This window comes from Microcaecilia unicolor, chromosome 3, assembly GCF_901765095.1.
Source record: "Microcaecilia unicolor chromosome 3, aMicUni1.1, whole genome shotgun sequence".
Taxonomy (NCBI): Eukaryota; Metazoa; Chordata; class Amphibia; order Gymnophiona; family Siphonopidae; genus Microcaecilia; species Microcaecilia unicolor.
The window spans coordinates 71,436,636-71,449,176 of record NC_044033.1 but is presented as its reverse complement, the minus strand read 5'-3'; the positions used below and the strand labels follow the sequence as shown (position 1 = coordinate 71,449,176).

General features: G+C 44.6%; 1 protein-coding gene across 1 annotated transcript in view; it reads left to right on the top strand.

The window, feature by feature from the left end:
* The window catches only part of KCNK2 (potassium two pore domain channel subfamily K member 2), a 220,685-nt gene that overhangs the window by 106,693 nt on the left and 101,451 nt on the right, over positions 1–12,541 (top strand). Inside the window, exon 5 of the mRNA XM_030196031.1 lies at positions 10,567–10,727. Coding sequence (XP_030051891.1) covers positions 10,567–10,727 — 161 coding nt within the window. The remainder of the gene's footprint in view (positions 1–10,566; positions 10,728–12,541) is intronic.

The window sequence follows — 12,541 nt, the reverse complement described above, 5'->3', positions numbered from 1 at the left end:
CGATAATACGGTTCCGGCCAGCTGTTGTGCCGCCGCCAAAATAGATCGCCGGCAATCTATTTCGCCGGCGACGTTCGATTATGCCCCTCCAAGTGAGGTTATTTAATTCTTTTTTTAACTACTTAATTTTTATAGATTATTTGCCTTATTGTTTTCTAATCTCTTCTTTCATAGCTACTTGTACATTAATAGGGAATCTTATTGTCGGTTATAGGTTTATTAATTTTTATTCTATCTATATAAGTTCTCTAAGTTTCTCAGTCACTTTTTGCCTTTTGAATTATCATTCCTAATTGAGCTAGCACTGTCAGCTCACTATCAGGGGACCTTAACTGTCCGTATGTTGTAGGAAAGAAGTTTGAAAGCTGTATATTTTTTTTAGGTCAATGACATGTTTCAATTTAACAGTCCATACTGGACATAGCCTCACTTTAAGAGTTCCTGTCCTCTAACTGACCAACTAACTTCCATTGTAGGGCATTTGGGTCTTCTTTACTTAGTGGGTGACATTGCAGTAGACAGGCTGCAGCCACTTTTATCGTGTCTTAATTTACCCCCTTTCACCGAGTAGGAGGTCTGTACAATATTCTCATACGCATAGACATTTTTTTTCTAGGGCATCTTACTGTAAATCAGCTTTTCCTTCCTCTCTCTCCTTTTATTCCAGATACTACATAAAGAACTACTTCACCCTACCATGTCTTCTCTGTCTCTTCTGAACAGATTATATACCTTGGGATGGTCATATTCCAATTCTTGCTTTCATATCAAGTCTCAGTGACTGCAGCTATATCCACGTGATGATCTCCAAGCATATGATTTTGCCTACCACACTTTGAGCATTTCCACACCCAAGTCTCTAAGGTGATTCCCCACCTTGCTCTCTTTTTATTTTCTTTTGCTCTCTTTCTGGTTTTCTACATTCTACTCTAGCAGATTTCTCTTCATTGCTGTCTTTTAGTTTTTATCCATTCAAAGCTTACTTTGTTTTCCTCATTTGTTTTTGCTTGCAAAGGAGAGCACTTTTTATATATAAAAGAATTTGAAAGTGGAAGTGGATAAAAGGGACTATTTGTTGAAAGCAGGGCCGGTGTTATACATGCAGTGGAGAGGGGGCACCAAAATGCACCTGCGGACTATGGGGCTGATTTTCGAAAGAGAAAAACATCTAAAAAGTGACATAAAGCAGCATTTGGATGTTTTTCTCACAAAAATGTCCAAATCAGTATTTTTTATACCTATTTTTCAGACGTTTTTCTGTGTTGTTCATCTGCAGTGCATCCGGATCTCAAGGGGGCGTGTTGGGGGTATGTTAAAGGTGGGATTTGGGTGTTCCTAAGACTTAGACATTTTTTCAGCCATAATGGAACAAAACTAAACTAAAACTAAGACGTTTTGAGCTAGAACTGTTTTTGTACCAATCAAGACTCTTTCAGGCACAGACCTGGAGTGGAGGAGTAGCCTAGTGGTTAGTGCAGCAGACTTTGATCCTGGGCAACTGGGTTTGATTCCCACTGCATCTCCTTGTGACTGGGCAAGTCACTTACTCCTCCATTGCCCCAGGTACAAATAAGTACCTGTATATACTATGTAAACCGCATTGAATGTAGTTGCAAAAACCACAGAAAGGTGGTATATCAAGTCTCATTTCTGTTTCCCTAAATGACCGGTTGACCCCCCCAATACACCCCCCCTCCCAGCCTCCAAACGTGTGAATACAAATATGACTTACCAGTCTCTATGACAGCCTCGGATGTTATAGCTACGTCTATTAGAACAGCATGCAAGTCACTGGAGTAGTGTAGTGGTTGATGCAGTGCACTATGGAGTGGGGGACTTGGGTCCCTATCTCTTTCTACCTGTCACACTTGTAGTGGAAACTATGGCCCCTCCCAAAGTCCCCAAAACCCTACTGGACCCACATATAGGTGCCCCTTTCACCCATAATAGCTATTGTAGTGGGGGGGGGGGGGATAGGTTTTGGTGGATTTTGGAGGGCTCAGGGGACAAGATAACGGAGCAAAGGTGAGATGTGTACTTGGGAGCATTTTTATGAAGTGCACAGAAGTGCCCCATTGCTCTTCTGGGATGTCTGGGAGACCAGTCTCCAAAAAATGCTGGCTCCTTCTACATCCCAATGGCTTGATTTTCTACATTTTGCACTTATTCGGGGTTTTTTTTCCCTGAAAATGGACCAAAAACAAAATGTCCAAAGCACAAAACTTTGTTCGAAACAGTATTTTTGAAAAAAAAAAAGAAGCCATTTTTTTCTTTTTTCAAAGTTGACCTTTTCTGTTCAGATTTTGGACATTTTGTGTCATATCAAAAATGCCCTTCTACGTCTTCTTCTATTTGAGGCAGTCAGGGACTCCCTGTGGCATAGGGACCCAGGGCAGTGGCCCTGGTTGCTACCCCTTAATATTGGCACTACTTGAAAGGGAGAAACAGAAAAAACACTGTGACTACAGTTCCATTTTCCTATTTCTCTCAGCACATCTTTAGTTTCCTGATTCTGTGCTCTGCCTGCTATTTCTTTTCTTCAGCCCAGACCTTGTGTCCATGACACAAATCAGTGAGAAAACATGCAGGAATGTGATAGGGGCCAAAAAGTAAATGTTTTTGATGTGGCCTTTGGAACTGAGCTGTGGCCACAGCACCTGCTTCTAGGAAACCTCAAGTAAATGCCAGGAAGACTACTTGAACAAACTAAAATAAAACAAAAATCCCTAAATTAAGCCTTGCTCCCCTTTACCTTACCTTGCTCTCTATTAAGAACATTAGAATGGGGGCAAGCAACTGCTTCCAGGACTCTCCAGCAAAAATAACAGGTGTTGGACAATGTCACAAAAATGAACATTAGAAGTAAAGCAGATTTAGAACAATGGAATAAACTGTTTCTCAGAACGTGAGACCGTTATGAAAATGGAACAGTCCATGTTTTTGACTATCATGGCGATGCACTGCCTCTTCATTTGATGGCTGAGAGGCAGGAACTAAATTGGAACAATTTAGAAACAGCATGTGAACATGTTCCCTTTGAGTTAGAATTATAGTAAAGGAAAGGGAAGACGTGATGTTCCTATGCATTTCTGACTGCAGCCCTAAGCCAGGATGTTCTGTATCATGCCCACAGGAAACATCTTCCTAACCAAAGTACTGAGGATGCCAGCTCTACAAAACCCATCCTACGCATCCAACAAATAACGTTTGATAAGGATCTACTCCATGATGCTATGAGTAACAGCCTAGAGTCATGGCAGCAAAGTTCAGCTGTTGTGACATTATCTCCAAAAGCAAGTACCATAGGATTACTTGTTATTTTGGAAACCTAATGAGATTATTGCTACAATATTTCTGTAATGGAAGCTGACAGCCTGTTTAGACTGTGCTCTGTTCACAGCAAATTAGAGCAGTTCATTTCTTAACAGGTGTTTTCCCTTGTGTCATATTCATAACTTGAAACAGTTCAAGTGCTCACTTATCATTAGCAAGTGACAAAGTGCTTTTTGGAGGCTTTGCTTGCATGATTTTGAATGAATCACTCATTTACTATAGGCAGGTCAAACTAAATCCACAGAAGAGAAGTCCTCCAACTTCTGTTAAACAGAACTAATGCAGGTGGACATGAAGAGGACAATTCCCCTATAAGTGGGCACCTAGAAGGGGTCTGGTAGGAGCATACTGTTACTAGTGTGACAGTATGCATATAGTATTCAGATGCAACTATTTACACTAGCCATAGGTTTACTGTGAATGTGGGCGCCTTAATGCTGAAGATATGCATGCATCTCATACTGTTCAATAAGGTGTGTGCGTACGTGAATACCCCATCCATGCCCTGCCCATACTCCTCCCATATTTACACTCATCTGTCAAATAGGTGCTATGCAAGATATGTGCATATTTACAGAATAATGCTTAGGCAGGAATTTGTCATTTACATGTGTATTTGCACATATATTGCAATGACAATAAAATTTCTATTCCGCTATAAGCCACAACTGGATCAGTGCAGATTCCAATATATAAAAGAGCTAGGCCAACACTAGGAAAATTGCAATATCATACATAATCAACCAGTGCTAAATTAACATATCATAGATGATTTCAATAAACAAATTAACTCAAATGTAAAGAAAGAAATAAGTTTCTAGCAATTTATGAAATTTCAGGTAAGATAAGGGCAATCTCAACTCCAAAGGAAGTTCCAACATTGTGCCAAATAGTAATCAAAGCCCGAATCATGAATAGATTTATACTTCACATTTTTGAGAGTAGGTAACTGCAATAAACAACGATCCATGGATCTAAGTGAACAGCCTACAATTCCAACAACAAACAACTTGACCAGATGATCCAGTGCACAAACATAAAGTGTCTTATGCACTAAAGTGCAGAGCTTAAACTGACATTGATTCTATTGGGAGTCAATGAAGACTTCTTAGGAAGGGTGCCACATGGCAGACTTATGCTTACGCAGTATTCTTCATACATGCTAGTATTCTAAATATTTACATGAATAACATGTGCAGGTTTTGCACCCATTTTATATAATTGCCTAAAAATGGGTAATTTTATAATAGGCTGTCTAGATTAGAAATCTACTACATACTCAAAGATGTAAGAACCCAAAACAAAAACAACTATCCACACAAAATATAACTCTCAAAAATATGTTTCAAAGAAGTAAAACAGTGACTTAAACACACAGGTCAGGAACAAAAAACCCTCAGTGAGATTTTAGGGATAAAACCCTTAAAAAGCTATAACGCCTAATTTCAGGTTACATTTATCATTGGCATAAAAATCTTCCTGCTCCTGATTATCAAAATAAAGTCTCTGTTTACTAAGCCATGCTGTAGGCATGCTAACGTTTTAGCATGCCCTAAAAATTAGCGTGTGCTAACGTTAGAGACACCCATAGGAATATATGAGTGTCTCTAGCATTGGCGTGTGCTAATTTGTAGCATGCGTGAAAAAGTTAGCGCCTACAGTGTGGCTTAGTAAACAGGGCCCTGAGAGGCCCTTTTACAGAGTGGCGGTAAGCCCAACGCCGGCTTAACGCTCACTCTTCCGACATTACTGCCAGCCCAATGTGGGTGCCATTTCTGGGAGAAAAACAAACCCCGGAAATGGTTTGCGTAGCAGTAACCTGGTAGTAATCGGGCATCGCTGCTCACTGTCCGGTTACCGCCGGGTTCGTGCGGGAGCCCTTGTCACAACCTCAGTGAAGAATAAGTTATGTGAACCAGGGATCCTCATAGGCTGCCTTGCTCCTGGCACCAGCCTCTTCTCTCTATTGCAGCCCGCCTCTGTTATGTCAGAGATTCGGGCTGCAGTAGAGAGAAGAGGCTGTGCTGGTGGCAGAGCAGCCTATGGGAATCGCTTCTTCCACCAACTTTTGGAAACAAGAAAAGAAGATAGATTCAGGAAAGGGGGTTGAAGAAGAAAGGGCAAGGGGAGATACTAGACCGTGGCTGGTATGGAAGGATGCCTCTCCATGAAGAGTGCCGCCTGAGGCCCCCGCCTCAGTTGATCTAATGGTAGGACCGCTGCTGCCCCTGTGTCCCCCAATCTACCATTGTACCAAAGAGGAGACAGGAGACAATGAATGGAGAGCAATTTTGTGCTGCCTTGTGCCCCCATGCCACACCCCACTTCACTCACATCAAGCATCTCCCCATCCTTTACCTATCCCTCTATATTGCAGCATTTCCCTTTCTCTACCTTTCCACTGTGGCATCCAGTATCTCTCTTTCCCTTCCTTCTTTCCTCCTTCCCTCCCCAGTGTTCAGCATTCCCCCTTCCCTCTCCTCTTCCCTACCCCACGATGTTTAGCGGATTCCCTTCCTTAGCCCCTCCAGAGTTGAATTGATGTGGCAGTGACTGTACCATATGAGTCTGCCTGGGTGGAGGAACACTGAGATCCCATGGTAAACAAGTCAGGAGTGAAAGAGAGTGGGAAAATGATCAGGCTGACCATGAACAAATAAGGAGACTTCAAAGGATGATAAACGTTTATTGGTGAAGACTCGACACAGCACTGTGTTTCGGCGGTAAGCCTGCTTCAGGAGTCTTCATATAATGTATATTAAATCACCAAAAAGTAAACGATCGTTGATAAAAGTGGATGAGAAAACATGGTCTTGAAAAAGACCTTTGTCGCTAAGTAGAAAGTACAGTGTCAGTGAGCTGTTTCTGCTCCAAGTAGTACTTTGACCTCCTGAAACAAGCCTTCATGACATCCCCTTTACTCTGTCATCCGATCCAGAGAAGCCCTTCTTCATGGAAGTTGATGCATCTTCTATAGGGGTTGGTGCCATCCTTTTTCAGTCAGCCACTGAAGGCAAGTTGTTACCTTGTGCCTTCTTCTCTAAGAAATTCTCATCCACTGAGAAAAAAAAAACTATCAGAGATCAGAAATTGTTGGTCATAAAGATGGTATTAGAGGAGTGGCACCATCTTCTTGAGGGAGCTACATATCCATTCACAGTGACTACGGATCACAAGAACTTTCTGTACCTACAGGAGGCCTGAAGTTTCAACCTCCCCCCGCCCCGTCCACCAGGCCTGATGGTCTCTGTTCTCCTGGTTTTATTTTCGGGTAATCTTCCATCCAGCTGAGAAGAATGTACGGGCTGACACCCTCTCTTGATCCCTGGAGGTTACTGATGAGAGGCCCGAACTTCAGACCATCCTGGACCCCGCCAAGATCCAGGCGGCTGTTTCTATGCCAGTTCCTCCGGGCAAGACTGTGGTGCCCAAGCAAAGCGACTTCGGGATTCAGTACTGAAATGGGGGCTTGAGTTCAAGATCACTGGTCATCCCGAAGTGAAAGAAATGTTGAAGCTCATTTCATGAGTCTACTTGTGGCCACAGCTGAGGAGGGATGTACGCGATTACGTGACTTCATGTCCCGTTTGTGTCCATCACAAGGTATCTCACACATGCCTGTGGGGGCTACTCCAACCGCTTCCAGTATCAGAGGCACCATGGTCTCATATAGCCATGGACTTCATCACGGACCTTCCAGAGTATGTGTCATCCTGGATTGATTCTCCAAGATGGCTCATTTCATTCTGCTACCCGGATTACCCTCTGCACCCACACTGGCCTGACACTTCTTTAAGGAGGTCTTCCATCTACACGACCTATCAGAATCCATTATTTCTGTCCAGGGAGTGCAGTTCACAACTAGATTCTGGTGAAACCTTTGTGAGACTTTAGAGATTAAGTTGGACTACTTCTCAGAATATCACCCCCAAAGTAATGGCCAGATGGAGAGGATCAATCAAAACCTGAAGTCCTTCCTGTATAACTACAAAATGACTGTCACTGCTGTTACTCTGGGCAGAATTCTGTTATAACAACAATGTAAGTGAGTCCTCCGGGGCATCACTGTTCAAGATTGTGTTTGGGCAACTCCCAAATGTGCCCTTGGCTGTACCCCAAATTCCTACCATGTCAGCTGCAGAGGCTGCTACCAAATCCCTTTATAATCTTTGGAAAACTAAGCAGAAACTCTTGGTTCAAGCCGCTGAGAGGTACAAAAGTCAAGCAGATAAGAGGAGACACACTGCTCCTCAATTCTGCACTGGAAATCTAGTCTGGTTGTCCACTCAGAACCTGCGCCTTAAGACTCTATCCACCAAATGTGTCCCCCGATTCACTGGGAAATACCTGTTGTCCTTCAGGTGGGACCTGTTGCTTACCAACTGAAGTTACCTGCCATTGCGTATTCATAATACGTTTTATGTGTCCCTTCTCAAACTGCTTGTATTGAGATGGAAAAGCACTAGCCCGCCTGCATCGAACTTTATAGCCATGGATCCGGTCATTGAATATGAAGTTCCAGGAGAGTGCGGGGCAGAGCAACTTCAATGCCTCATCACCTGGAAGGGTTCTGGATCCAAAGAGAGCTCTTGGGAACTAGCAAGCCAAGTCCATGCTCTATTTCTCCTCAGAAGATTCCATCGCATGTTTCTTCATAAACCTAAACCAAGACCATGCAGTGGAAGCCTTTGTGAAGGAGGTACTGTCAAGACCCCAGGCTATTCCCTGTACCCCGAATCACCTGTGGGCTGTGGCAGGGAGTTAGGGTCATGTCCACGGTCTCTTTGGGGGGGGGGGGTTCCTGGGCCAAGACTTCAGCACTGTGAGCTGCCAGTGCTGCTTCCTTTGGTGCCCAAGGGTGCCATGTAGCTATCCCTCCTGGCTGTCTGTGCCGGTAGCCACTGACTTCTAAAGGCATGCACACCAGTAATTCTTTTAGGGGAAAGGGAAATGGAACTTGATATACTGCCTTTCTGTGGTTTTTGCAATTACTTTCAAAGTGGTTTACATAACTTATTTGTAATGGAGGGTTAAGTCACAAGGAGGTGCAGTTGGAATCGAACCCAGTTCCCCAGGATCAATGTCCACTGCACTAAGCACTAGGCTACTTCTAGGCCCGAAGTGTGGAAGTAGGCTGGGTGTCCTTTGATGACATCAGTTCCCCGGGCCCATATAAGCAGCTGTGCCCTCCCCACATTGCCCTTACAACGGTTCACCTTGCTCATTCCTGTCTTGTTTCCAGCCCTGCCTCCGCTCATTCCTGCCCTGCCTCCTGCTTATCTCAGCTAGTTCCTTCTGTTTCCAGCCTTGCCTCTGACTGTTTTGCTTTATCCCAGGTCCTGATCTTCAGGCTTGCCCCTAAGGGCTCTTTTCAGAGCTGCCCCAAGTCCTGACCTTTCTAGCCTGTCCCCAAGGTCTCTTTTCAGAGCCACTTGCTAGCCTAGCTCTCTCGTAGGGGTGTTACTCCTGCCAGCAGTCGGGCCTTCTTGACCTTCGTGTTGGGTGGGCAGTGTCTACCCAACTGCGGCCCAAGGACTCACCCTCATAGAACTGTGATAGTGGCTTAGTAAAAGGTCCCTTTCATCTCGAGGCCTTTCCAAAACCATTGTTATATTCAAACTGCCAGTTGAAAAATTTTGATCCAAAGGCACTGAAGCATCAGAAATTTGCCTAGTATTAAGTGGTAAATAATATAATGTCACATAATCAGAATAATTTAAATGTCTCTAAGAAATTTATGAAATGTTTCTTGAGGGGAACTATAAGACAAGGAAAATTCAAGCCCCATTCTCTAAATTCTTAATCTTATGAGAAAACAGTAATCTATCTTTAATTAATTGCAGGCCTGCTGAGAGGGAGAGGTGGGGGGGGGGGGGGGCAAGATTCCCCAGGCCCAGCCTCAAAAGGGGGTTCGGCTGAGGGCTTGGGCCCACGCAACTGCAGTATTTTGAATGGCTGGCGGGGATAGGGTTACCATATGTCCGGGCAACCGGGCGGGTTTTGCTAATTTGCCCGTTTGTCCGGATTTCTGGACAAAAGGGCAGGCGGGCGGGCGGGACGTCCTATGCTAGCCTCCCGGCCCTCCCCTCCCCTTACTTACTATTCTACTGCCCTGGTGGACCTCTTCCGCCTTCGGGGCAGGAAAGAGCCCCCTCTTTCCTGCCCGGAGCACTGCCCTACATCCTGTTGCTGATCTTGGCGCTGATTCAAAATGGCCGCCGAGAGTTGAAGCGACCTCGTGAGACTTCAACTCTCAGCGGCCATTTTGAATTGGCACCGAGATCAGCAACAGGATGCAGGGCAGCACTCTGGGCAGCAAAGAGGGGACTCTTTCATGCCCTGAAGAGATTACTAGACCACCAGGGCAGTAGAGGAAGGTAAGGGAAGGGGGGTGACGAGGAGGAGAGTGGAGAGGGGTGATGGGGTGTGTGACAGGGGGGCAGTACGGGGTGTGAAAGGGGGGCAGGGTGTGGTGGGGGCGGGGCATGTGTCCTCTTTTTTGAGGGACCAAATATGGTAACCCTAGGCGGGGATGCCCAAGACCTGCCGGCCAAAGACCTGCCCTAGTGCTCAGTTCACATGCATGAACTGATTAATGTACGAGGAATGCCAGCATTGGTGATTAGAAAGCATGCTGCTGACTTTCTCACACCAGAGCAGGTTCAGGCCATGGAGCTATTTGGCTGGCGGGTCTTTGGCATCTCCAACAGCAAAGGTAACATTTTTAATGGGGGGGGGGGTGGAATAGAGTTGGGGAGAGAGCAGAAAGGAATGGATGCCCCAGAGTCTCTCCCCCCCCCCCAAAAAAAATGGGCTGCTTGCTTTGCCCCTGCTTTCCTGACAGATGGTGTGGAAGGGTGGGGGACCCTCTAAGACTGTTTGTTCAGGGCCTGCTTTTGTCTGTTGACTTATGCTAGTATTCTAAACTAGCAATTTTGCGCATAATTACTGAGATAAAATTCATGCTTAGGGCACATCATCCTAGCACCTAGCTTTAGCTGACTTATAGAATTACTTCCTTAATACACATTATCTGGCAAAAATGGTGCATTATTCCTGTAAAACATATTGGTAACTACCCCCTTAGAGTGTTCCTATGTGATATCAATCTATGTTCCTATATTACAGTTATATGCCCAGATAGTTCATATTGCAATATGTATTATCCAGTATCATGAATGAATCTGATGTGTATAGCTAATTTATTCACAACTGAAGTTGTTTGCAATTTAGGTTTCGGAAACATCTCGCCACGTACAGAAGGTGGAAAGATATTCTGCATCATCTACGCTTTATTGGGAATTCCCCTGTTTGGCTTCCTGTTGGCTGGAGTTGGCGATCAGCTAGGGACCATATTTGGAAAAGGAATTGCCCGGGTAGAAGATATGTTTGTTGTAAGTATGCCAAACACAGTTTCATAAAAGTTAGTTGCCATACAGAAACTGAATAAATGCATAGTTTAAGTTGCAAAACATTGAGGGCCTGATATTCAGCCTGTGATGATCATCATTTTGTTGCCCGCCACTGCTGTTATCCCCAGGGCCGGCGAGATACTGAACCAGACATGGGGCAGGGCCACCGCCCCCTCCAATCATCGCCGCTGCCCCCCCCGATCGCTGCCGCAGAACACGTCTTTCTGCAGCGTTGCTCTTTTGCCGATTGCCTGCCCCTGCAGCTGCTTTTTTTCTCAGGGCATGCTCAGTTTCAAAACCGAGCATGAGCATCTGAGTGGAAAAGTAGCCGCTCAGCTGGGCAGAAGAGCAGCGCTGGAGGAAGATCTGCAGTGTCTGCTCTTCTGGGTCCTCTCCAGCCACCAAGAGGGGACCGGCTGTGGCGCCGGAGTTTTCTCTTTCCTGCTCCTGTTGGGACACGATCACTTGGGTCCTGTCAGGAGCAGGAGAGAGAGAGAGACCCCGGCGCTGGACCCCGCTTTGAGGCCCGGGCTGGGGAATTTTGCTCCCCTGCCCCTCCCCTCTCGACAGCCCTGGTTATCCCCGGAACTTAAATGCCGGGTCATGTCTGAACTCCAGCAATGAATTTCCAGGTATATGGAGCCAGCAAAAATATAGCCGGTTATGTACGATATCAGCATTTAACTGGCAATGGCGAACTGCATAAAGATAGGACTAACTTTTATGCAGTCCTGTTTATGCTATTACCTTGGCCGGTTAAGTGCTGACTCCACCCCTGGAACACCTCTAAAATAGCCGGTTCTGCACTGGGTGCTAACCGGACATTTTCAATGGCACTATCTGTTTAACTGTCGCGCAATGGAATTGGTTAGCTCCAAACAAGCAATTTAACCAGCCAGGAACCGTTTCCAGCCAGTTAGATCACTTTGAATATCCACCCCTGAGAACCATTATTCCATATGTCTTGAAGCAGTGCTCTGAAATACTTCTATACGTAATGAAAATACCTTTTTTCAGATTGGAAATCCAGCATCTGATGAATTCAGAATTGGCTTTCTAAATTTATTTAAAAAAAACCAAATGGTATTTGAAAATTATTGTTATTTAATTTCTTCTGTACTGCCTGCAAGCCAAATTGCTTATTTGTGCCTGTTGATTGAAACTAAACCAATTCTCAAAGGAATGCAGTAATTGTGTTGTCTGTTGTGGCCATTAGACATATATGTTATAGAATACTAGCACTTATACACACAGAATGCACACAGAATGCGCTATTCTATAATTTACTTGCATGAAATGTTGCTAATAATTGGGTTTCTGCCAGGTACTTCTGACCTGGCTGTTTGGCCACTGTTTGGAAACAGGATATTGGGCTAGATGGACCATTGGTCTGATCCAGTATGGCTACTCTTATGTTCTTATAGAATTAGCATTCAGTGTGCAACATTAGCACATAAATTGTGGCATCCAGCTGTAGAATTGCCCCCATACAGTATAATTACTAATTCACATGGAACATTCCCAAATCGACCAATCAAACCCACAGCAACAGGTACAAAGCAGAAGTCGAATTACAGAAACATTCTGTTTTAAACTCGGATGTCACATCAGTGAGAGCAACACATACTCCCTCCACTACCAGTCACTGAGAAAGTATCAAAATCTTGTAAGACACTCAAACTGCACTAACCTAACCCTAGCAATGAAAAGTCAGCACTGCAAATATTCTAGAACACCAGTATACCTCCAGCTGAAAAAAAAAAGAACTGTGCACAGAGCCTACATGATAAAAGAAT